Raw genomic sequence first — 27,534 nt, 5'->3', positions numbered from 1 at the left:
GAAACAGCTACACAGTCACTTAATACTTTATTTTATTTTAGCTCTTCCGCAATATTCTTCTTTGGAATGGACTCCTCCCAGATGACACCTTGCAAGAACTAGGACTAGGGAAGCTGCTAAATCGTTACCTTATTATAGGTCTTCTTAATGCCATACCTGGGCCAGATGTTGTTAAAAAGTGCAACCAGGTCAGTATAATTTTATTTTTTAAAATTCAATTAATACAGTCTGTATTGTAGGACACCGGGCTATCTTAGGGGGTAGAGTGTGTGACTCGATCTTAAGGTCATGACATTGAGGTGTGGAGATTACTTAAAAAGCTTAAAACCTATTTTGTAACATTATAATTAAAATTGTTGTGGTACTCATAATAATTTAATAGACTAGAAACCCAAAAGCAACCAACCTCTCAGTATTTAAGGATTTGTATACTAGTTTGAATTATCTCCAGCAGGGAAAAGAAAAATTATTCAATAAATGATGCTGGGCCAGTTGGTTAACTCTTTACAAAAAGAATGTTAAATCCTCAACTTTCACTAAATACCAGTATAAATTTCAGATAAAGTATAAAAAAGAAACTGTAAAATAGTGTACTAAGAGGATAAATGTATCTTTCTGAACTTAAAAGCAAGAGAAGAAATGGTGAAAAAAAGATTTGATGAAAGTATAAAACTTCAGTGAATTTAAAAACATTTAAAAGGTATCCAGATTATTTAATCATTGTTAAAACTGAAGGATAGTTTCATTGGGGTGACCATACTTATTCCTTCTCCTTTTTTATAATTGAAAGTTAAAAGGAGAACTGAGAAATCAAAATTATAATCCATAGAAGGATTAATACCCACATGTTTAAAAAAGCTCTTTAAAGTTAGTAAACAATTCAGATATCCCACTTAAAAATAGACAAAAGACATGCAACAGGAAATTCACCAAAAACAGAATATGTAAAAATAATTTCTAAACACATGGAAAAGATCAACAGTACTAATAAGAAATGCAAAATAATATAGTAAGGATATCATTTTTACCAGTTATGCTGGCCAGGGTTTGTTGGGTTTTTGTTTTGTTTTGTTTTGTTTTTTTGCTGTTATTTCCTAGTTCTTGTCATAAGCATGAGGAAACAATTGCACATTATTTCTGGGGCACCTAGAATGGGTGATGCCAGGGTTCTGAGAAACAGTCTTCACTGGTGGAATGAGGGCTAGAACTCGATAGAGTTGGTGTGATGGTTACAAACCTTTAAAGTTCATACCCCTTGACTTAGGATAAATTCCTTGAAGTAAAATTGTTGAGTTAGAAATCAGAGATGCACATGTAGATTTGTGAGAAAATTCAATGGAGTAAATTTGAGCTCTAAGTGGCTTTATTAAGGATCTGTGACTCGGGCAGCATTCCATCTAGCAAGTAGAGAGATCCTCTGAGGAGTTGTACAAAATGAAAGGGTTTCATAAGAAAGAAGGTGAGACAAGAGAACTGTTAGCAAAAGAAAAGGATTATTTCAGGCTGGGACAGGGTCTTACTGGGGAGAGGAAAATGGCATGGTTTTTATTATACAGACCTCACTATAGTGCCTATGCAGAAATCTGGGGATTGACTGTTTAAAAGTGACATTCCTGGGATGAGTTGAAACTGCAGTTCAAGTCTTAGGTTTGCTATTATAAGGAGCAAATGACCCTATTTGGGGCTTGTTTCTTTATTGGAGTTTAAGTACAAAGAATATTATAGCATTATTTATAATAAAGAGTTGGAAACAACTCTCTATCCAAAAACATTGTCTATTCATCAGATAAGTCAGTTTTAAGAATACAGAAAAATGTTTATAAATTTAGGAACATAAGAAATTAGATAGTTCCTAACCCATCAGGATTTTTTGAGCTATTATTTTTATATTACACAGTTTTAAACTACATTATCTCCCAAAAATTGAATTCATCGCCCATGCTATAAATTTCAGGTTCAGTTTAGTCCCCTTTGACCATGAGTCTACTACCAGAAATAGAAAAGTGGCAGGACATTCTCAACCTTTTAAGATGTATAAACTCTGACAAAGAAAAATTCTCAAAATTTATTCTACCATAACCATAAAGGGTTAAATGAGAGGGACTGACGTTAGCAAAAAGCCTTAAATAACTGTTACTAAAAACTGACCATGTGTTTTAATTAACAGATAGCAGCATATTTACCAGAAAAATGGTTCCAAAATTCTGCCATGAGAACGTCTATTCCCCAGCTAGAAAACTTCATCCAGTTTTTGTTGCGGTCTGCATGTAAATTATCTAGAAGTGAATTCAGGTAATTTTGCATGTTTGTATCTCCATAAGCATAGTTCAGAGATTCTATTTTACACTCAGCAATTTTTAGGAAAATTTATACTTGCTACTCTATTTTTTAAAGTCTATAGAGACTACCACTATAGAATTAGTATTTTCATGCACAACCTTTGGAATCACTATTTTATACTCACACCTCATGCCTAATAGTTCATATTTTTAAATGCAAATCTCTTCTAAAATAAGCAGTTCCAGAAAACTATCACACAAGAGAATTTAGGAAACTATAAATCAGAAGCCTCTTACTAATCATGTTTTTTCATTTTCCTGGCCATTTTAAAATCTCAACTATTGTTTAAGTACAGGTCTGCAGCCTGCCTTTTACCCAGCAATAGCTAGAATCTCTTTTGGATGTTTCATTAACAGCACTAAGTATTTAGGCACTTCATTAACACCACTAGATGTACAGTGGTGTTCTGGTAAACCACTTCTCCAAAAGTTTAAAATTTTTTTAAATAAAAAACACAGATTTGTAGCGTCCGTAGGTAAATATTCCCACTGAGGCTCCCACCATCATAGTCCTTACAAGCTGAGTAACTTTAAATCTACCATCAGCTTTCTGATGGTAGATTTAACTGCTTTTTAATCATTCACATTAAAATTTGCCAGCATACATCCCCTAATAACTATAGTTGAATGCTGTATGGAAAAGGTAACATCTGAATATTTTATGCTATTTTTTTATTTTTATTTTTAAGATTTTATTTATTTGACAGACAGAGATCACAAGTAGGCAGAGAGGCAGGCAGAGAGAGAGGAGGAAGCAGGCTCCCTGCTGAGCAGAGAGCCCGATGCAGGGCTCGATCCCAGGACCCTGAAATCATGACCTGAGCCAAAGGCAGAGGCTTTAACCCACTGAGCCACCCAGGCGCCCCTATGCTATTTTAGATATTGGGTTAAAATTTTTGTTTCAGATTAACAACTAATGATTCACTATGCTTTCAAACCTTTTTTTGTTTTTCAGGGATGAAGTCAAAGAAATAATTCTTATTCTAGTGAAAATAAAAGCTTTGAATCAGGCAGAATCCTTCATAGAAGAGTATCACCTAGACGATCTGAAATCAGTAATTAAAGAAGTTTGAACAAACTATGGGAAAGTACTAACATGAGATTTTAATATAATCATACTTGCCTCCTTTGCTTGGGGGCCAGGTGAAGCAGGACTCCATCCTTCCAGTCCTGCCCTTACCTTTTGGTATCATGAAAGGCTGCCCTCCTGTGGTGGTTGCAGGAATTAAGCACACGGGAGCATTAAGAGTTGAACATAGTCCCTTTGATTCTCCTCACTTTTCCAGTTGGAGAGAAAAATTGAAGAAACTTTGCTGTCTGGGCTTTGGTGAGTCTTCTGAACTGCACCATAAAAACATCTATTAGTTTTCTTCATTTTAACGATCTCTGTTTACAATAAGTTAAAATGTAAAACTTAATTGGAGTGAATTATTTGCTAAGTATTAGCTGAGTAAAGGCATTTTAAGGTTTATTGATAACTACTGTAACAGAGGCCACTGAAACCACCCTCCCCCCCACCCACAGGATAGGTATTACCTTTTTTTTTTTATTCCATGCAGATTTAGTAGCTGTAAAAAATCTTATTTTAATTATTCATTTTGGCTATTAGATAATAAGTAATTTTTTTTCTTTTTGGCTCTTTGTTTTGGGGTTTTTTTGTTTTTTTTTTTTTAATTAATTTATTTGACAGAGAGAGATCACAAGTAGGCAGAGAGGCGGGCAGAGAGAGAGAGAAGGGGAAGCAGGCTCCTTGCTGAGCAGAGAGCCCAACCTGGGGCTCGATCCCAGGACCCTGGGGTCATGACCTGAGCTGAAGGCAGAGGCTTTAACCCCCTGAGCTACCCAGGCGCCCCTCTTTTTGGCTATTTGTAATTTTTTTTTTAATAACCCATTCATCTTAGGGATTTGTCAGAACCTTTTATATTTTAAAGATACTGTTTTCCCTGTCCTATGTTATAGTTTCCTCATTGCCATTTTTATTTTAATTTTGTATATGATGTTTTTAGTGTGCTAAGGTCATAGTTGTTAGGTACTTGACTACTCTTGTTACTGTTTTTTCATTGGTGGTAGGCTTAAATAGGAAACAGTTATTTTAAGATTTTTTTTTTTTTTTTTTATTTGACAGACAGAAATCACAAGTAGGCAGAGAGGCAGGCAGAGAGAGAGGAGGAAGCAGGCTCCCTGCTGAGCAGAGAGCCCGACGCGGGGCTCGTTCCCAGGACCCTGAGATCATGACCCGAGCCGAAGGCAGAGGCTTTAACCCGCTGAGCCACCCAGGTGCCCCAGGAAACAGTTATTTTAAATACTCAGAACAGGTTATAAACTTCCTAATAAAATATTGGTGTAATTGAAAAGAAATTGAAAAAATTACTAGTAAATTCTCATTTTGAGAAATCTTTTTTTAAATCTATTTGTTAAATAAGAGCAACCCTGAATATGTATTTTATAAATTATTTCCCCAAAGATAATCAGGAAATCTTTGATTATATAGGATTTGAGCATGTGGTTTCTGCCATTATCACCTCTAGTTTTGAAGTTGGTGTATATTTTAACAGATTGATGTGTTATTTCTACTGCAGTGAAGACTTGTGATTCACTAGTAGGAATAGTTTAAATTTTCTTTTAAGTTACACAAATTATATAGGAATGGAATCTCTTCTAGAAATTCAAACCATTATGCAGAGGCATTTAGCATTCCTGCACAATTACTGTCCCAGAGGTGACTGCTGTTCTCATTTTAATGTTATCCTTTCAGACCTTTTCTCTACTTACAAACATATGTGTGTGTTAACATAAGTGACATTGTTATTGCGTATGAAATTTCTAATTTTTATTAAAATGTGTATTTGAAAACTTTCCTAAGTCTTCTGCATTTTTAATTAAAGATGTCTTAGATATGTTCCCTATGTTTTTAATTTGAGCAGAGAGATTTCTCTTTTTGTAGAATGGAAAGTGTTAGAACTGCTTTCAGAAGTACAAATTGATTTAAACTCCCAGTAGTTTAACTACCTTTCATTATACTGGACTTCGTTATACTTAGAGTTTGAACCTCGAGATTTTTATCCATCATATACTCTAATTGAGGATATTCAAAAACATATGTGAAACTTGCTTTTAATTCAATCCCCAGGCCAGGTTTTTTTCTTTGTCCCCTGTGACTGAAATGGATGGAATGAAAGGGAGGAACACAACTAGCAGAACAAAATCTTGAGTTAGAAATTCATATCTCAATTCTCTCCCTGGGTTTTTTACCTTTTTCACATAAAGACTGTGAAGTTTTTACAGAATCAGAAAGATGACTTTAAAGCTCTTGGTTGTTAGGAACCCAAAAATGCCTTGAAAAAACACCTCAAAACAACTGATTTTTGCATTTCCTAGGCCTGTGACAAAATGTTTATGTAGCTATATCAAATATACCATATGTGATAAAAAACCTGAAAGAAATTACAGACCAATATTCTTCATGAACATAGGAATAAAAGTCCTTCGAACATTAGCAAACTGAACCTAGCAGCATGTAAAAAGGATGATAATACATCTTGACTAGATAGGTTTTCTTCTATCTCCCCTAAGGGCAAGGTTTAACATTAGAAAGTCCAATCAGTATGATTCACCTATGAAGAGAGTAACAGACGAAACCATATGAGCATCTCAAATGCAGAAAATGCATTGGACAAAATTTAGCATGCCCTCACAATACAAACCCTGGGAGTATAAATTCCTCAGTCTGATAAAGACCATCTGCAAAAGAACATCTATGTTAACATCATATACATCATGGTGAAATATGAAGCAAACCAAGGATGTCTGCTCACCATTTCTGTTCAGCATTGTTCTGTAGCCATACATTCAGTCAAGAAAAAAGCATAAAGATTGAGACATAAGAGTTGAATAGTCATTCACAAATGATATGACTGTTTACATAAAAAAACCTTATGCTCTCCACAAAAAAACCAACAAGAATAAATGAATTTGCAAGATCTTAGAAAATTAAACTCCAGGTCATGCTGGTAATCTGACTGGAAACAGATTTTAAAAACTAGCATTCCAATAGCAGCAAAATCATAAATTACTTGAAACAAATTTATAGAAAGATACGCAAGAACTCTGCACTAAAGAGCAAAACATTGCTGAGATGATGTTTTTAAAACAAAGGGAGAGACCTAGCATGTTCATGAAGTGAAAATGATCTTTGGTTAAGGTGTCAATTCTCCCTAAATGTATTTATAGTTGTCTAATGAAATTTTGGTATGAATAGCTAATTTTTTTTAAAGATTTTATTTATTTGACAGTTCACAAGTCGGCAGAGAGGCAGGGCAGAGGGGAAGGCAGGCTCTCCACTGGGCAGAGAGCCCAATGTGGGGCTCGATCCCAGGACCCTGGGATCATGACCTGAGCCTAAGGCAGAGGCTTTAACCCACTGAGCCACACAGGCGCCCCATAATTTCATTAGACTTAAAAAAAAATGGTTAATATTTTTAAAAGTTATATAGAAGATAGCAGTAAGATGGCAGAGGAGTAGGAGACTTAAATTTCATTGAGTCCCAGGAATTCAGCTAGGTAATTATCAAACCATTCTGAACACCTACAAACTCAACAGGAGATCAAAGAAAAATAGCAGTTCCAGGAACAGGAAAGTGACCACTTCTAGAAGGTAGGACATGTAGAGAAGTGAATCCAAGGAGACATACAGGAAGAGAGACTGCAGGGGGTAGGGGCCAGCTCCCAGCAAGCGATAGAGCAGTGGAGCACAAAATCAGAAATTTTAGAAGTCTGCTCTGCAGAGGGGTGTTGCTCCAGCGGCTAAGCAGGGAGTGGAGCCCTTGCTGAGACACTGTGGTCTCAGGACCTGTGGAGTCACAGAAACCAGGGGTGCCTGAGTGTGGCAGAGTTCCCAGGTATTGGAGCAGGAAGCCAGCTGCAGAGACAGAGCCAAGGAGTGGGCTCTCAGCTCGGGGATGCCATAAACCATGATCCAAGGCACAGTTGAGCCACTACTCTTCAAGCAGGGACCCCACAGTGGCAGATACAGGGAGGCCCCTCCCCCTACTTCCTCCACTGGGAGGAGTGGCGTAGGAGCCCACTGCAGGAATCTGCTGGGTTTGGAGACCAATTGGGGCTGTGCACCAGAGATAGAAACGCTCAGTCACAGGCCGGGTGAGCTCAGAGCACAGCTGGAGACCAGGGAGATGGGAGGGATTGACTGGTTTTCTCTGAAGGCACACTGAGGAGTGGGGCACCAAGCTCTTGGCTCCTCCTGTTGGAGATTGGAAGGCCACCATCCTCTTTCCAGTCCTCTAAAACTCTACAGAAAGTATTCGGGAAACAAAAATGAGAGCAAAACCAAGATTATTTAGCCTGGCCCCTGACAAGTGCAGTTCAATTCCACCTCACTGCAACAGGCTCCTCCCCAAGAAGATTAGCAAGAACACCCAGCCAAGAACACGTTCATCGATCAAGAAGAACCGTGGAACTCCAGAGCTAGGGGAATGCAACACAGAATTCATGGCTTTTTCCCCATGATTCTTAGTCTTTCAAAAATAATTTTTTTTATTTTCTTATGCTATTTTTTCATTTTTTCTTGTTTCCTATTTTAACCTTTTTAAAACTCTTTTATCTTAGCAATACCTTTTTAAAAATCTTTAAATTTTCATTTTTATAGTCATCGTCTATCCCTTCATTGTATTCAACCTAATTTTTTGTATACATATAAGATCTTCTTTAAAATTTTGGGATACAGTTTCTTCTAACAGATCAAAATATACCCTAAATCTAGCATATGACTTTGTTCTAATCTCTAGCCTAATCATATTCTTTTTTCCTTTCTTTTTTCAACCAACTCTTATCAATTTTAGAATCTTTTTTGATTTTCATCTTTACAGTCATACTCCATCCCTTCATTGTGTTCACCCTTATTTTCATATGTTTTTCTTTCTTTAAAATTTTGGGAGTAGTCTCTTCTAATATACCAAAATACACCCAAAAATCAAGTGTGTGGCTCTCTTCTAATCATATATATGTATTTTTTCCTCTTTTTTCTTTCTCCTTTCTTCTCCCCCCAGGTTCAGGTCTCTTCTGGTTGGGTTAGTGTATATTTTTCTGGGGTCATTGCCACCCCCTTAGTATTTTGTTCTCTCATCTATCTGTTCTCATTTATTCTTGTCTCATCTCATCTGTTCTTATCTGGATAAATGGCAAGGTGGAAGAACTCACCAAGAAAAAGAACAAGAGGCAGGACCAATGGCTAGGGACCTAATCCATACACATATAAGATGTCAGAACCAGAGTTCAGAATGACAATTATCAAGATGCTAGCTGGGCTTGAAAAAAGCATAGAAGAGGGTACCTGGGTGGCTCAATGGGTTAAGCCTCTGCCTTCAGCTCAGGTCATGATCTCAGGGTCCTGGAATCAAGCCCCGCATCAGGCTCTCTGCTCAGCAGGGGGCCTGCTTCCCCTTCCCCTCTGCCTGCTTCTCTGCCTACTTGTGATCTATCTCTGCATCAAATAAATAAATAAAATCTTTTTAAAAAAATAAATAAAAGCATAGAAAATACTAGAGAATCCCTTTCTGGAGAAATAAAAACCCTTTCTGGAGAAATAAAATCTAACCAAGTTGAAATCCAATGAAGTTGACATCAAAAAAGCTATTAATGAGGTGTAATCAAAAATGGAAGCTCTTTACTGCCAGGATAAATGAAGCAGAAGAATTAGTCATATAGAAGACCAAATGATGGAGGATAAAGAAGCTAAAAAAAAAAAAAAAAAGGAGAGAAACAACTACCGGACCACAAGGGGAGAATTCAAGAGATAAGTGATACCATAAGATGAAACAGTATTAGAGTAATTGGGATCCCAGAAGAAGAAGAAAGAGTGTGGGGCAGAAGGTATATTGTAGCAAATTACAGCAGAGAATTTCCCTAGTTTGCAGAAGGGAACAAGCATCAAAACCCAGGAGACACCTTAAAACCCAGAGAATCTCCCTTAAAATAGGTCCATACCCCGTCATCTAATAGTAAAATTCACAAGTCTCAGTGACAAAGAGAAAATCCTGGAAGCAGCTCAGGACAAGAGGTCTATATATTCAGAGCACTAAATTAGGAAAAATAAGCAGCCAAGAATACTATATGCAGCTAGGCTGTCATTGACAATAGAAGGAAAAAAGCTTCCAGGACAAACAAAAACAAAAACAAACAAACAAAAAAACCCTAAAAGAATTTGCAAACATCAATCCAGCCCTACACGAAATATTGAAAGGGATCCTCCAAGCAAAGAGAGAGCCTAAAAGTAACAAACCAGAAAGGAACAGAGATAATATACAATAACAGTCAACTTACAGACAATACAATGGCACTAAATTCTTATCTTTCAATAGGTACCCTGAACGTAAATGGACTAAATGCCCCAATCAAAAGACACAGGGTATCAGAATGGATAAACAACAAGACCCATCGATATGCTGTCTGCAAGAAACACATTTTAGACCCAAAGACACCACCAGATTTAAAGTGGGGGGGGGGGGCGTGAAAAACAATTTACCATGCTAATGGACACCAAAGGAAAGCTGGGGTGGCAGTCCTTATATCAGATGAATTAGATTTTAAGCCAAAGACTACAATAAGAGATAATAACAGACATTATATCATACTTAAAGGGTCTATCCGACAAGAAGATCTAACAATTTTAAATATCTATGTCCCTAACATGGGAGCAGCCAATTATATAAACCAATAAATAACAAAATCAAAGAAACACATCAACAATAATACAAAAGTAGGGGACTTTAACACCCCCCTCACTGAAAGGGACAGATCATCTAAACAAAAGATTAACAAGGAAATAAAGGTTTTAAATGAAACACGGACCAAATGGACATCACAGATATATTCAGAACATTCCATCCCAAAATAACAGAATACACATTCTTCTCTAGTGCACATGGAACATTCTCCAGAATAGTTCACATCCTGGGTCACAAATCAGGTCTCAACTGGTACCAAAACATTGGGATCATTCCTTGCATATTTTTAGACCACAATGCTCTGAAGCTAGAACTCAATCACAAGAGGAAAGTTAGAAAGAACGAAAATACATGGAGACTAAAGAACATCCTACTGAAGAATGAATGGGTCAAACAAGGAAATTAAAGAATTAAAAAAAATTCATAGAAACAAATGAAAATGAAACACAACTGTTTGAAATCTTTGGGACACAGCAAAGGTGGTCCTGAGATGAAAATATATAATACAAGCCTTTCTCAAGAAACAAGAAAGGTCTCAAGTACACAACCTAACTCTACACCTAAAGGAGCTGGAGAAAGAACAAAGAAAGCCTAACCCCAGCAAGAGAAGAGAAATAATAAAGATCAGAGTAGGGGGAGGAGTCAAGAGGGCGGAGAAGTAGCAGGCTGAGACGACATCAGGTAGCAGGAGATCAGCTAGATAGCTTATCAAACCATTCCAAACACCTACATATCCAACAGGAGATCGACGAGAAGAGCAGCAATTCTAGAAACAGAAAATCAACCACTTTCTGAAAGGTAGGACCTGCGGAGAAGTGAATCCAGAGTGATGGGAAGATAGACCATGGCGGGAGGGGCCAGCTCTCAGCAAGCGGCGGAGCAACAGAGCACTAAATCAGAATTTTAAAAGTCTCTTCCACTGAAGGACATTGCACCAGAGGCTAAGCCGGGGGTGAAGCCCACACAGGAACAGCGTGGCCTCAGGTCCCACGGGGTCACAGAAGGATCAGGGGTGTCTGTCACAGAGCTCACAGGTATTAGAGCAGGGAAGTCGGCTACAGAGACAGAGCTGAGGAGTGAGCTCTCAACTCGGGGTTACCTTGAACTGTGATCTGTGGCACAGGCCACTGCTCTATGAACAGAGACCCTACAAGATCCAGGATGACCCCCCGGAAGAGCTCAGGGATCTATGGGGTTCAGAGACTCCAGGCGGAGCTGTGTGCCAGAGACAGAGATGCTTGTTCACAGGCTGGGTGAGCTCGGAGCACGGCCGGAGGCCAGGGAGACGGGAGTGTTTGAGCGCTTTTCTCTGAGGGTGCACTGAGGAGTAGGGCCCAAGTTCTCAGCTCCTCCGGGCTGGAGATTGGGAGGCCGCCATTTTCATTCCCATCCTCCGGAACTCTACGTAAAACATTCAGGGAACAAAACCTCCCGAAAGCGAACCCAAGCGGATTACTTAGCCTGGCCCCTAGTAAGGGTGGTGCAATTCCACCTCAGGCAAAGACACTTCAGAATCACAACAACAGGCCCCTTCCCCAGAAGATCAACAAGAAATCGAACCAAGACCAAGTTCAGTTACCAAGGAGAAGAGTGAAATTCCAGAGGAGGAGAAAGCAAAGCATGGAATTCATGACTTTCTCCCCATGGTTCTTTAGTCTTGCAAAGTTAATTTTTAAAAATTTTTTTTCTTCTAAGTTTTTAAACGTTTACTTTTTCCTCTTTTAATGTTTTTTAACTAATTTATCTCAACAATACCTTTCATTTAAAAAAATCTTTTCTGAACCCTCATTATTATAGTCATATTTTATCCTTCATTGTATCTAACTTTATTTTTTGTATACACATAGGGTTTTTTCTTCTAAAAAAATTTGGGGTACATGGGGCACCTGGGTGGCTCAGTGGTTTAAAGCCTCTGCCTTTGGCTCAGGACATGATCCCAGCGTCCTGGGATCGAGCCCCGCATCGGGCTCTCTGCTCAGCAGGGAGCCTGCTTACCTTCCTCTCTCTGCCTGCCTCTCTGCCTACTTGTGGTCTCTGTCTGTCAAATAAATAAATAAAATCTTAAAAAAAAAGATTTTAAAAATTGGGGGTACAATTTCTTCTAATAGATCAAAATACATCCTAAATCTAGCACAGGGCTTTGTTCTAGTCTCCAGCCTGAGCAAATTCTCTACTTTTTCTTTATTCTCCCAACCAATTTATCTTATCAACTCCTTTTTTAGAAATTTAAAAAAATACAAATACTTTTCACCTTTATAGTCAAATTCCATCCCTGCATTGTGTTTACCCTTATATATGCTTTACATTTTTTACAATTTTGGGAGGTAGTTTCTTCTAAGAGACCAAAATACTCCCAAAATTAAGTGGGTGACCCTGTTATGTTCACCAGTCTAATATATATTTTTTCTTTTTAATATTTTTTCTTTTTTTTCTTTTTTTAATTTTTTTTTTCTGAACTTCCTTTTACCCCCTTTCTTCCCCCCATGATTTGGGGTCTCTTCTGATTTGGTTAAAGCACATTTTCCTGGGGTCTTTGCCACACTTATAGTATTTTATATACTCCTTCATATATTCTTATCTGGATAAAATGGCAAGGTGGAAAAACTCACCACAAAAAAAAAAAAAAAAAAAAAGAACAAGAGACAGTACTGAAGGCCAGGGACCTAATCAATACAGAAATTGGTAATATGTCAGATCTAGAGTTCACAATGATGATTCTCAAGGTGCTAGTGGGGCTCGAAAAAGGCATGGAAGATATTAGAAACCCTGTCTGGAAAAATAAAAGCCCTTTCTGGAGAAATAAAAAAACTAAAATCTAACAAAGTTGACAAGAAAAAAGTTATTAATGAGGTCCAGTCAAAAATGGAGGCTCTTGAGGCACCTGGGTGGCTCAGTGGGTTAAAGCCTCTACCTTCAGCTCAGGTCGTGATTCTAGGGTCCTGGGATCGAGCCCCACATTGGGCTCTCTGCTCAGCGGGGAGCCTGCTTTCCACCACCCCCTCTGCCTGCCTCTCTGCCTACTTGTGATCTCTGTCAAATGAATAAATAAAATCTTTTTTAAAAAATGGAGGCTCTTACTGCTAGGATAAATGAGTCAGAAGAGAGAATTAGTGATGTAGAAGACCAAATGACAGAGAATAAAGAAGCTAAGCAAAAGAGAGACAAACAACTACTGGACCACGAGGGGAGAATTCAAGAGATAAGTGATACCATAAGACAAAACAACATTAGGATCATTGGGATTCCAGAAGAAGAAAGAGAGAGGGGAGCAAAGGTATATTGGAGAGAATTATTGTAGAGAATTTCCCTAATATGGCAAAGGGAACAATCATCAAAATCCAGGAGATGCAGAGAAACTCCCTCAAAGTTAATAAGAATAGGTCCACACCCCATCATCTAATAGTAAAATTTACAAGTCTCAGCAACAAAGAAAATCCTGAAAGCAGCCCAGGAAAAAAAGTCTGTAACATACAATGGTAAAAATATTAGATTGGCAGCAGACTTAGCCACAGAGACCTGGCAGGCCAGAAAGAATTGGCATGATATATTCAGAGCACTAAATGAGAAAAACATGCAGCCAAGACTACTATATCCAGCTAGGCTATCATTGAAAATAGGAGAGATAAAAAGCTTCCAGGACAAACAAAAACTGAAAGAATTTGTAAACACCAAACCAGCTCTACAGGAAATATTGTAAGGTGTCCTCTAAGCAAAGAGAGAGCCTAAAAGTAACAGACCAGAAAGGAACAGAGACAATATACAGTAATGGTCATCTTACAGGCAATACAATGGCACTAAATTCATATCTCTCAATAGTTACCCTGAATGTAAATGGGCTAAATGCCCCAATCAAAAGACACAGGGTATCAGAATGGACAAAAAAACAAAACCCATCAATATGCTGTCTATAAGAGACTCATTTTAGACCCAAAGACACCTCCAAATTTAAAGTGAGGGGGTGGAAAACAATTTACCATGCTACAGGACATCACAAAAAAGCTGGGTAGACAATACTTATATCAGATCAATTAGATTTTAAGCCAAAGACTATAGTAAGAGATGAGGAAGGACACTATATCATACTCAAAGTGTCTTTCCAACAAGAAGATCTAACAATTTTAAATATTTATGCCCCTAACATGGGAGCAGCCAACTATATAAACCAATTAATAACAAAACCAAAGAAACACATTGACAATAATACAATAATAGTAGGGGACTTTAACACTTCCCTCACTGAAATGGACAGGTTATACAAGCAAAAGATCAACAAGGAAATAAAGGCCTTAAATGACACACTGGAACAGATGGACATCACAGATATATTCAGAACATTCCATCCCAAAGCAACAGAATACACATTCTTCTCTAGTGCACATAGGACATTCTCCAGAATAGATCACATCCCGGGTCATAAATCAGATCTCAACCAGTACCAAAAGATTGGGATCATTCCCTGCATATTTTCAGACCACAATGCTCTGAAGCTAGAACTCAATCACAAGAGGAAATTTGGAAAGAATCCAAATACATGGAAACTAAAGAGCATCCTTCTAAAGAATGAATGGGTCAACCAGGAAATTAAAGAAGTAAAAAAAAATTCATAGGAACAAATGATAATGAAAACACAACAGTTCAAAATCTGCGGGACACAGCAAAGGCAGTCCTGAGAAGAAAATATATAGCGATATAAGCCTTTCTCAAGAAACAAGAAAGGTCTCAAATACACAACCTAACCCTACACTTAAAGGAGCTGGAGAAAGAACAACAAAGAAAGCCTAAACCCAGCAGGAGAAGAGAAATAAGATCAGAGCAGAAATCAATGAAATAAAAACCAAAAAAACAATAGAACAAATCAATGAAACTAGGAGCTGGTTCTTTATAAGAATAAGATTGATAAACCCCTGGCCAGGCTTATCAAAAAGAAAAGAGAAAGGACCCAAATAAATAAAATCATGAATGAAAAAGGAGAGATCACAACCTAAACCAAAGAAATACAAACAAGTATAAGAACATATTATGAGCAATTATATGCCAGCAAATTTGACAATCTAGAAGAAATGGATGCATTCCTAAAGACATATAAACTACCACAACTGAACCAGGAAGAAATAGAAAACCTGAAGAGACCCATAACCAGTAAAGAGATTGAAGCAGCCATCAAAAATCTCCCAACAAGAGCCAAGGGCCAGACAGCTTCCCAGGGGAATTCTACCAAACATTTAAAGAAGAATTAATTCCTATTCTCCTAAAACTGTTCCAAAAAATAGAAATGGAAGGAAAACTTCCAAACTCATTTTATGAGGCCAACATTACCTTGATCCCCAAACCAGACAAGGATCTCATCAAAAAAAGAGAATTACAGACCAATATCCTTGATGAACACAGATGTGAAAATTCTCACCAAAATAGTCGGCAATAGGATCCAACAGTACATTAAGAGGATTATTCACCACAACCAAGTGGGTTTTATTCCAGGGCTGCAAATTTGGTTCAACATCTGCAAATCAATCAATGTGATACAATACATTAATAAAAGAAAGAACAAGAATCATAGGATACTCTCAGTAGATGCTGAAAAAGCATTTGACAAAGTACAGCATCCTTTCTTGATCAAAACTCTTCAAAGTGTAGGGATAGAGGGTACATACCTCAATATCAAAGCCATCTATGAAAAACCCACAGCGAATATCATTCTCAATGGGGAAAAACAGAGCTTTTCTCCCAAGGTCAGGAACATGGCAGGGATGTCCATTATCACCACTGCTATTCAACATAGAACTAGAAGTCCTAGCCTCAGCAATCAGAAAACAAAAAGAAATTAAAGGCATCCAAATTGGCAAAGAAGTCAAACTATCACTCTTTGCGGATGATATGATACTATATGTGGAAAACCCAAAAGACTCCACTCCAAATCTGCTAGAACTTGTACAGGAATTCAGTAGAGTGTCAGGATATAAAATCAATGCACAGAAATCAGTTGCATTTCTTTACACCAACAAGACAGAAGAAAGAGAAATGAACCCAAAACTATAAGGTACCTAGGAATAAACTTAACCAAAGAGGCAAAGAATCTATACTCAGAAAACTATAAAGTACTCATGAAAGAAATTGAGGAAGACACAAAGAAGTGGAAAAATGTTCCATGCTTATGGATTGGAAGAACAAATATTGTGAAAATGTCTATGCTACCTAAAGCAATCTACACATTCAATGCAATCCCTATCAAAATCCCATCCAGTTTTTTCAAAGAAATGGAACAAATAATCCTAAAATGTGTATGGAACCAGAAAAGACCTCAAATAGCCAGAGGAATATTGAAAAAGAAAGCCAAAGTTGGTGGCATCACAAATCGTGACTTCAAGTTCTATTACAAAGTTGTCATCATCAAGACAGTATGATACTGGCACAAAAACAGACACATAGATCAGTGGAACAGAATAGAGAGCCCAGAAATAGACCCTCAACTCTATGGTCAACTAATCTTCGACAAAGCAGGAAAGAATGTCCAATGGAAAAAAGACAGCCTCTTCAACAAATGGTGTTGGGAAAATTGGACAGCCACATGCAGAAAAATGAAACTGGACCATTTCCTTACACCACACATGAAAATAGACTCAAAATGGATGAAGGACCTCAATGTGAGAAAGTAATCCATCAAAATCCTTGAGGAGAACACAGGCAGCAAACTCTTTGACCTCAGCCGCAGCAACTTCTCCCTAGGAACATCACCAAAGGCAAGGGAAGCAAGGGCAAAAATGAACTATTAGGACTTCATCAAGATAAAAAGCTTCTGCACAGCAAAGGAAACAGTTAACAAAACCAAAAGACAACTGACAGAATGGGAGAAGATATTAGCAAACGACATATCAGACAAAAGGCTAGTATCCAAAATCTATAAAGAGCATAGCAAACTCAACACCCAAAGAACAAATAATCCAATCAAGAAATGGGCAGAGGAAATGAACAGACATTTCTGCAAAGAAGACATCCAGATGGCCAAAAGACACATGGAAAAGTGCTCCACATCACTCAGCTTCAGGGAAATACAAATCAAAACCGCAATGAGATACCACCTCACACCAGTCAGAATGGCTAAAATTAACAAGTCAGGAAATGACAGATGCTGGCAAGGATTCGGAGAAAGGGGAACCCTCCTACACTGTTGGTGGGAATGCAAGCTGGTGCAAACACTCTGGAAAATAGCTTGGAGGTTCCTCAAAAAGTTGAAAATAGAGCTACCCTATGACCCAGCAATTGCACTACTGGGTATTTACCCTAAAGATACAAATGTAGTGATCTGAAGGGGCACGTGCACCCGAATGTTTATAGCAGCAATGTCCACAATAGCCAAACTATGGAAAGAACCTAGATGTCCATCAACAGATGAATTGATAAAGAAGATGTGGGGGGTGTGTGTGTATGTATGTGTGTGTGTGTATACATATGTGTGTGTGTATGTACGTGTGTGTGTGTGTGTGTGTGTGTGTGTGTATGTGTGTGTGTGTGTGTGTATATATATAGGAATACTATGCAGCCATCAAAAGAAATGAAATCTTGCCATTTGCTATGACATGGATGGAACTAGAGGGTATTATGCTTAGCGAAATAAGTCAATTGGAGAAAAACAACTATCATATGATCTCCCTGATATGAGGAAGTGGAGATGCAACATGGGGGGTTTGGGGGGTAGGAAAGGAATAAATGAAACAAGATGGGATCAGGAGGGAGACAAACCAGAAGACTCTTAATCTCACAAAACAAACTGAGGGCTGCCGGGGGGAGGGGGGTAGGTAGAGGGTAGTGGGATTATGGACATTGGGGAGGGTATGTGCTATGGGAGTGCTGTGAAGTGTGTAAACCTGGTGATTCACAGACCTGTACCCCTGGGGCTAATAATACATTACATGTATTATATTACATGATCAGAGCAGAAATCAATGAAATAGAAAACAAAAGAACAGTAGAACAAATCAACAAAACTAGGAGCTGGTTCTTTGAAAGAATTAATAAGATTGATAAACCCCTGGCCAGACTCGTCAAAAAGAGAAGAGAAATGACCCAAATTAATAAAATCATGAATGAAAGAGGAGAGATTAAAACCAACACCAAAGAAATACAAACAATTATAAGGACATATTATGAGCAACTATATGCCAACAAATTTGACAATCTGGAAGAAATGGATGCATTCCAAGAGACAATATAAACTACCAAAACTGAACCAGGAAGAAATAGAAAACCTGAACATACCCATAAGGAGATTGAAGCAGTCATCAAAAATCTCCCAACGTACAACAGCTCAGGGCCAGGTGGCTTCCCAGGGGAATTCTACCAAACATTTAAAGAATTAATACCTATTCTCCTGAAACTGTTCCAAAAAATAGAAATGGAAGGAAAACTTCCAAACTCATTTTATGAGGCTAGCATTACCTTGATCCCAAAACCAGAACAAGACCCCATCAAAAAGGAGAATTACAGACCAATAACCCTAACGAACATGGATGCAAAAATTCTCACCAAAATACTAGTCAGTAGGATCCAACAGCACATTAAAAGAATTATTCACCACGACCAAGTGGGATTTATTCCTGGGCTGCAAGGTTGGTTCAACATCTGCAAATCAGTTGATACAGTACATTAAGAAAGAATAAGAACCATATGATACTCTCAAAAGATGCTGAAAAAGCTTTTGATGAAGTACAGCATCCTTTCTTGATGAAAACTCTTCACAGCATAGGGATAGAGAGTACATACCTCAATACCATCAAAGCCATCTATGAAAAACCCATACTAATATCATTCTCAGTGGGGAAAAACTGAGAGATTTTTCCAGGTCAGGAACATGGCAGGGCTGTCCACTATCACCACTGCTATTCAACATAGTACTAGAAGTCCTAGCCTCAGCAATCATACAACAGAAAGAAATAAAATGCATCCGAATTGGCAAAGCAGAAGTCAGACTCTCACTCTTTGCAGATGATATGATATTTTATGTAGAAAACCCAAAAGATCCCACTCCAAACTTCTAGAACTTGTACAGAAATTCAGTAAAGTGTCAGGATATAAAATCAATGCACAGAAATCAGTTGCATTTCTATACAGCAACAGCAAGACAGAAGAAAGAGAAATTAAGGAGTTAATCCCATTTACAATTGCACCAAAAACCGTAAGATACCTTGGAATAACACTAATCAAAGAGGCAAAGAATCTGTGCTCAGAAAACTATTAAGAGTACTCATGAAAGAAATTGAGGAAGACACAAAGAAATGGGAAAACATTCCATGTTTATGGATTGGAAGAACAAATATTGTGGAAAATGTCCAAGCTACCTAGAGCAATCTACATGTTTAATGCAATCCATATCAAAATACCATCGACTTTTTTCAAAGAAATGGAATAATCCTAAAATTTATATGGAACCAGAAGAGATCCTGAATAGCCAGAAGAATGTTGAAAAAGAAAACCAAAGTTGGTAGCATCAGAATTCCAGACTTCAAGCTCTATTACAAAGCTGTCATCATCAAGACAGTATAGTACTATACTGTCTATAGTACAGACACACAGATCAATGGAACAGAATGGAGAGCCCAGAAATGGGCCCTCAAAGCTATAGTCAACTAATCTTCAACAAAGCAGGAAAGAATGTCCAATGGAAAAAAGACAGCCTCTTCAACAAATGGTGTTCGGAAAATTGGACAGCCACATGTAGAAGAATGAAACTGGACCATTCCTTATACCACACACAAAAATAGACTCCAAATGGATGAAGGACCAATATGAGAAAGGAATCCATCAAAATCCTTGAGAACACAGGCAGCAACCTCTTCCTAGAAACATCGCCAAATACAAGGGAAGTAAGGGCAAGAATGAACTATTTGAGACTTCAAGATAAAAATATTTTGCACAGCAAAGGGAATGGTCAACAAAACCAAAAGACAACTGACAGAATGGGAGAAGTTATTTGCAAATGACATATTAGATAAAGGGCTAGTATCCAAAATCTATAAAGAACTTATAAAACTCAAGACCAAAAGAATAATCCAATCAAGAAATGGGCAGAAGGCATGAACAGACTTTCTGCAAAGAAGACACCCAGATGGCCAACAGACACATGAAAAAGTGCTCCACATCACTCAGCATCAGGGAAATACAAATCAAAACCACAGTGAGATACCACCTGGCACCAGTCAGAATGGCTAAAATTAACCAGTCAGGAAACAACAGGTACTGGCAAGGATGCAGAGAAAGAGGAACCCTACTACATTGTTGGTAGGAATGCAAGCTGGTGCAGCCACTCTGAAAAACAACATGGAGGTTCCTCAAAAAGCTGAAAATAGAGCTACTCTACAACCCAGCAATCGCACTACTAGGTATTTACCCTAAAGATACAAATGTAGTGATCCGAAGGGCATGTGCACCAGAACATTTATAGCAGCAATGTCCACAATAGCCAAACTATGGAAAGAGCCTAGATGTATCAACAGATGAATGGATAAAGATGTGATAGGTGTACACACGTACACGTACACACACACACACACACACACACACAGAGGAATACTATGCAGCCATCAAAAAATGAAATCTTGCCATTTACAACAGTGTGGTTGGAAATAGAGAGTATTATGCTAAGCACAGTAAGTCCATCAGAGAAAGACAATTATCATATGATCCCTCTGATATGAAGAATTTGAGAGGCTGGGTGGGGGTTCGTGGGAAGAAGGGAATGAAACAAGATGGGACTGGGGATGGAGATAAACCATAAGAGACTCTTAATATCAGGAAAATAAATGAGGGCTGCTGAGGGGGCTGTTTGGGAAGGGACAGGGTGGCTGAGTGATGGACGTTGGGGAGGGTATGTGCTGTGGTGAGTACTGTGAATTGTGTAAGACTGATGTTTCAGATCTGTACCCCTGAAACAAATAATACATTATATGTTTAAAAAAAAAAAAAAAGGAAAGAAGAAAAAAATTTATTTAGAAGTGTAAAAACCTTAACATACCCCAACCAGTCTTGGACACGTTGCTGCTTATCTGATGTCAAAACTTATAATAAAGGGGGAGCCTGGCTGGCTCAGTCAGAAGAGCATGCCATCTTGATCTCCAGGTTGTAAGCTCGAAGTTAGAAAGTTAGAAAAGAATACATACCTTATGATTCAACATATAGTAAATATAAGAACAGACATAACCAACCATTTTGGATGTAGAGGTTACTTAATAAACTTCAGAAAAACAGAAAAAAGTTTAAGTAATCAAGACTGGTATTAGAATGAGAATAGATTAATATATCAGAATCAAGAGTCCAGAAACAGATCTACACAGTTTTTGACCAAGATGCCAAGTTAATTCAGTGGAAAAAGGAAAGTATAACTGTTGGCGGAACATTGAATATCTGTGTGAAATAGAAAGCCTTGACCCTCACTTTCTACTCAGATGTGCTTATGTACATGCTACACACACACACACACACACACACGCAATCATGGATTTAAATGTAAGACCTGGAAACAAAAGTAGAAAAAAAAATTATCTTTGGTCTTGAAGTAGGTAAAGATTTCTTGGGTTGGACACAGAAAGCAATAACCAATAAAAAAAAATGGACAAGTTAGACTTCATCAAAATTCAAAATTTATGCAACATCTTAGATCCTCTGGAAAGTACAAATTAAAATCACACTCATACACCATTTCACACCCACTAGAATAACTGAAAAAGACTAACATCCACAAATGCCAAGAATGTGAAGCCACTGAAACACTCCGACATTGCTGCTGAAAGTGTAAAATGGAACAACCACTTGGGAGAACTGTTCATCAGTCTCTTAGTAAAGTTAAATATTCGTTTACCATCCAGTTCAGAATATCCATTCTAAGCATTTTATGCAAGAAAATAAAAAATATGTTGGGGGGCCTGGGTGGCTCAGATTTCAGCTCAGGTCATGATCTCTGGGTCATGAGATCAAGCCCTGCATTGGGCTCTGTGCTGGGCATGGAGCCTGCTTAAGATTCTCTCCCTTTCTCTCTGCCCCACCTCTGGCTTGTACATTCATGCATGTTCTTTCGCTTTCTCCAAAATAAGTAACTAATGTCTTGAAAAATACGTTCACAAAAACATGAGTATACATAAGTATAACAGTGTTGATATGAGCCTTAGTAATAGCTGAAAACAGAATGGATAACTGGTGTATTCATAAAATAGAAAACTACTCAGGATTAGAAATGAGCCAAGGCATATAAGAACTAAATCACAAAACATCATTAAATGAAAGAAGTTATAAAAGAATACATGCCTTATGATTCAACATATAACAAATATAAGAACAGACATAACCAAAATGATGGAGGAATGAAAATGGGAATTTTCTGGTAGTGATGGAAATGCTCTATAACTTGATTTGTATGATGGGTACATGGGTATATTCAGTTTTTAACTCATTGAATGGAAAACCTAAGATCTGTGTATTTTACTAAATGTTACAGTGATGCATCAATTTTTAAAAATACTTCATAGACCAGACAAGTGTGCAGAAGAGTGAACAATCTCAGACAGTTATCAATGGGCTGAGTACCATCGAAGCCCATACTAATGGCTCTTCATGATACTTTCAAAGGTCATTAGTCGATGTTAACGGAGGAAAACGAATAGGGATATGCAGAGATATTTTTGTTTTTGACATATATAGTCCATTAGACTAGCAGTTTTTAAGCTCTTTGTACCAAAACAAACCTAAACCTAACAAATATCCATCAAGAACAATGCCTTAAAACCACTGCCCTGAAGGATTTGCTGTTAGGGATTCAGGCTGATCTGCTAACCAGAAATGCCTGGGAAGACTCTGTAAGACAATCAAAGACTAATTTATGTTGACAATATTCTCTCAAATAGTCAAGTCTCATGGAGTTAGTCTGGAGAAATGTGAATTAACGTCAATAAAGGTTTTCCAGGCTTTTTATTAAATGTAAAAGGAGGATTAAGGTTGACTATTCAATTGAGTACTTTCATGGAGATGGTATTGAGACAGAATTAAATAACTATAGACCCACAGTTCCCAGACTGAGCAGGAATGCCAGGGGCTCTGCTGTAACTCACAGGGCACTGCGGGGATTTTTAATTCTCAAGAGGGACAGCAGTACTCAATACCAGTCACAAACCACTGGGGCTTCCAGCTCGGGGTTGTTCAGTGTCAACATCAAATCTTGTTACATTACTTATAAAACAAAACGTATTTGTTAGCTGGGTTACCAGAGGTTGCTCTTGTTAAAGGCAAATGGAGACCAGCCTTGAAAATTCCCTAAGCAGGCAAAACCAGTTTCGTTCTGCAAGCAAAGCTTAATTTAGCTTATTCTGCAAGACTGCCAAGACCTGCGCCAGTTTTTGTTTACACCTCTGTAAATCATAAGCAAAACCTGAACTGTACCAGGCTGATAGGAGGTCACCACTGACCAATTCACTATCATGTAAGAAAATTCTAATAAAACAAATGACTGAAGAATAAAGTCACTGCTTTATCTATATAAACTGTTTATAACAACATACACCTGAGGGGCACCTGGCTGACTCCGCTGGAAGAGTGTGCCGACTCTTGGGATCATGAGTTCGAGCCCCACGATAGGTGTAGACGTTACTGAAATAAACAAACTTAAAAAAAATAACAGCATACACCTGAGCTTCATTGCATGTTTTGGCTTAAGTGCTCCCAGTTCACAAACTATTTTTACTAATTACTACTTTGGTGATTCACTGGTTTTACTTCAGTTATTTCTGAACTTTTGATACTGTGATAAAGAGCAAGTACCCCATGAAATTCCACGTGGAACAGAAAAGGAGTGGTAGTGTCCAATCTGATTCCAAGGTTTGAGAAGTTGTGGCCAACAGATACAAACCTCCCAACTAGTAATTATTATTTAAGGATGTAATTTTTTAAAAAACATTTAAGTAATCTCTACACACACCATGGGGCTTGAACTCATGACTGTGAGATCAATCACACTCTTCTCACTGAGCCAGCCAGGTGCCCCTGTGTATTATTTTAAAATATCTGAACCTAATTGGTTAATAAATGGTGCTCAGTATTTCTTCTGGCCTAGGGGGGTACTCTTTATTTTTTTTTTTTTTTAAGATTTTATTTATTTGAGAGAGAGAGAGCACATGAGAGAGGGGAGGTCAGAGGGAGAAGCAGACTTCCCATGGAGCTGGGAGCCTGATGTGGGACTTGATCCCAGGACTCTGGGATCATGACCTGAGCTGAAGGCAGTCAAGTGAGTCAACCAACTGAGCCACCCAGGGACCCAAAGGGGTGCCCTTTAAAAATTTCTAAAAAACTAAGTTCTCTGTTAAGTAAGGAAGAACCACTGAGAGTTTGTTCATTGAAAAATGCAGAATAATCCTAGACACATTTGGGGTTATTTTTAAGATTTTACTTTTAAGTAATCCCTACACCAACCATGGGGCTCAAACTTACAAACCTGACTACAGACTGAGCCAGCCAGGCGCCCCCATTTGGACTTCTTATAGCTAAAGAGAGAAATACATAGGGAAACCACTTCCTTACTGTGTTCAAATTTTCAGAAACACATCTAGGCTTTTTAAGTCATAAAAGATTAGTACAGATCATTAAATTCCATAAGTATCTGCCTGGTAGGGTGGCCAGCCATCATGGTTTGCCAAGGCTCAGGGGTTTTTCAAGATGCAGGACTTTCCGTGCTAAAATCGGAGAAGTCCCCAGCAAACCAGGACAAGTTGGTCACTCTACTGTCTTCACTGGAAATGACCCAAGCATTTTGCTTAGAGGCTGAAGTTAGAGCAAAAATGACCTGCCTTGAATTTCACCTCAATTTTGCCGTTTCTATAAGAAGCACAATGTAAAGTGCAGTGATTCTCAAAATCAGTACATTAGAATATCAGGAGCTTTTAAAAAACATCCCTTACTGGGCGCCTGGGTGGCTCGGTGGGTTGGGCCGCTGCCTTCGGCTCGGGTCGTGATCTCAGAGTCCTGGGATCAAGTCCCACACCAGGCTCTCTGCTCAGCGGGGAGCCTGCTTCCCCCTCTCTCTCTGCCTGCCTCTCTGCCTGCTTGTGATCTCTCTCTGTCAAATAAAAAACTCTTAAAAAAAAAAAATCCCTTACTGTCCCATCGTATTCTGATATAATCTGGAGACTTTAGGAAAAAAAAAAAAAAAACTGATCTTACGAGTTCTGACTCAGGCAAGTCCTAAGGTTTCACATTAGCCTCCCCACCTACCATCTGTGCCACGTTACACTAGCTGCTTACCTCTCTGAAGCTGTCCCGTTTGTAAAATGGAGCAGAAGCACCCGTCTCACTAGGTTTTCTGAACAAGAGACCTGAAATGCCTTGCACAGTGTCTGGAACATAGCAGCCCTTCTAATGGGTCTGAGACTAGCCTATCCCTGAAAACTGAAAATTTAAACACATAATTTTTCTTTTCCTAATTAGAAAAACATAACAGTTTGAATGCTGTGCATTATATAAAAGACTCAGGGAGTTCCTTCTTTTAAGCAATTGTCCTACCACGACGCTAATGGGAGATTTAAAAACAACACACACACTTGAGCAAAATGGTAGAGTAGGCAGAGTCAAGGTCCTGTCCTCCCACAGAAACATTAAAAAACAAGCAGGAATGATCAAAACTAACTTTTTCAGAACTCTAGAATTACTGCTTATAGCAACCAAGCAAACATGGGATCAAAAAAAAAAAAAAGGGCAACTTTAAAAAGGCAGGAAGTCGCCAAAATACCAACTTAAGTCATTCCAGACTGTGCACCCCCTCACAAGAAGAATTAACAGGTACTCCGGAGAAGACACCACTGAAGAATCCTAGGACCGGGACGCGAGGCTGAGGCACCCCCTCTCCCACCCCAGGAGACCAAGACCACATTCAAAGAGGAAGGGGAGCATCTACATGCTCACCACGTTGCCCCCTCCTCGAGGGTGGGACAGCACCCCAACAAGAGGTCTTCCCTGAGCCTATGGTTCCCCCAGTGGGAAAAGAGAACACAGGGTGAACATCTGGCACCCCCCAGGACATGGGGTCACTTACTGGGAGTCCCACCCCATCTGACCTTACAGGAAAAGCCAGCTCAGAATCCCTGGAAGTTGCATACCAGCTGTGCTTGAGCAGAGAGCACGCAGGCAGAGCTGGTCATCCTCATAGCAAAGCCAGTGGTACCATTCGACCAGAGAATTTGGGGTGCAAGTTAGCTTGAATCAAGACCACAAACAACTCTCTTGTTAAAACTGAGAACTGATTCTCCAGCTCTGCCCAGGAAGCTAATTTATACCACCGAGAGAGTAGCTCCCGGCCCCTCCTGACCAGAGAGCCTGACTAGAAACACCTGAGAGGATGCTTAGAGCTGGCCTTCCTGCTTTGTCTAGACAGGGGGCTAAATCACAGGCCCAGTCACTGCTGCGTAACTTCTGGCCCCATCCTAGTAGAAACGCTAAGTAGGAACACGTGGGAGGCTGCTTGGAGCTAGATCTCCTACTCTAGCTAGGCAGTGAAGCTGGTGGATAGCCCTCTCCACTGCTGAGTGGAGCTCCTGAACCCCACCCGACCAGAAAGCGTGGCTGGAACACCAGGAAAGTTCCACAGCCTGTCAGCTCTGAAGCGGAGACTCTGGCAGGGTCTTCGGGCCCCATCTGGCCAGGGAATTCAGTGTACGGTCTTGCCTGATTTAGGTTCCCAAATAAGTTGCTGTGTAAGGACCTGGGTGGGGCCTGTTCTGCTGTCCTGAGAGGACAGGGAAACTAATTTATAATCCTACATCCCGCTGAGTGTAGCGCCTAGTAACCCTGACCAGAGAACCCAGGTGACCAAAGAACCTAGGCAATCACGGAGTCCTTCCTACATCTGCTTCATCAGAGTAATAAGCCAGCACCCCACCCCCACCTCAGAGCTCCAGCAGTGGCCTCACCCCAAAACAGATCCTTACAGCAAGTCCCACCTGCCCAAGGATGTTACCAGTTGACAAGTCCAAACACCTAAACTGTGAAGACTAGTGAAGAATTTCCTCGCTAAAGCAATCCTATAAAGTCTGGAAGAAAGATTGCTTACTCAAATGTACAGATACCAACAGAAAGAATCAAGGATTACAAAATACCAGATAAACTTGACAGAACCAAAGGAGACTAGTAAAACACTAATAACTGACCTAAAGAAACTGAGGTCTATGAACTGAACTCAGAATAATTCCCTTAAAGAAACTGAGTGAACTACAAGAACACCCAGATGACTAAAGGAAATTAGGAAAACAATGCATAAAAAAAAAAAAAAATGAGTAGTTCAACAAAGAAAGGCCAAACAGAAATCTTAGAGCTGAAAAATACAATGACTGAACGGAAGAATTCAATAGGAGCTTTAAGAGCAGACTCGACCACGCAAAAGAATCAGTGACTTTGAAGAGAGAACATTTGAAATTATCCACTCAGAGGAGCAA

General features: G+C 38.9%; 1 protein-coding gene across 1 annotated transcript in view; it reads left to right on the top strand.

Moving 5' to 3' along the window:
• Positions 1–5,188, top strand: part of GCFC2 (GC-rich sequence DNA-binding factor 2) — a 46,292-nt gene extending 41,104 nt beyond the window's left edge. Inside the window, exons 15-17 of the mRNA XM_080813947.1 lie at positions 42–188; positions 2,168–2,292; positions 3,295–5,188. Coding sequence (XP_080670073.1) covers positions 42–188; positions 2,168–2,292; positions 3,295–3,412 — 390 coding nt within the window. The 3' untranslated portion in view covers positions 3,413–5,188. The remainder of the gene's footprint in view (positions 1–41; positions 189–2,167; positions 2,293–3,294) is intronic.
• The last annotated feature ends 22,346 nt before the right edge of the window (positions 5,189–27,534 follow it).

This window comes from Martes martes, assembly GCF_963455335.1.
Source record: "Martes martes genome assembly, chromosome: 9".
In the NCBI taxonomy this organism is placed as follows: Eukaryota; Metazoa; Chordata; class Mammalia; order Carnivora; family Mustelidae; genus Martes; species Martes martes.
The sequence above is the reverse complement of the archived record's forward strand: the minus strand, read 5'-3'. Positions and strand labels throughout refer to the sequence as shown.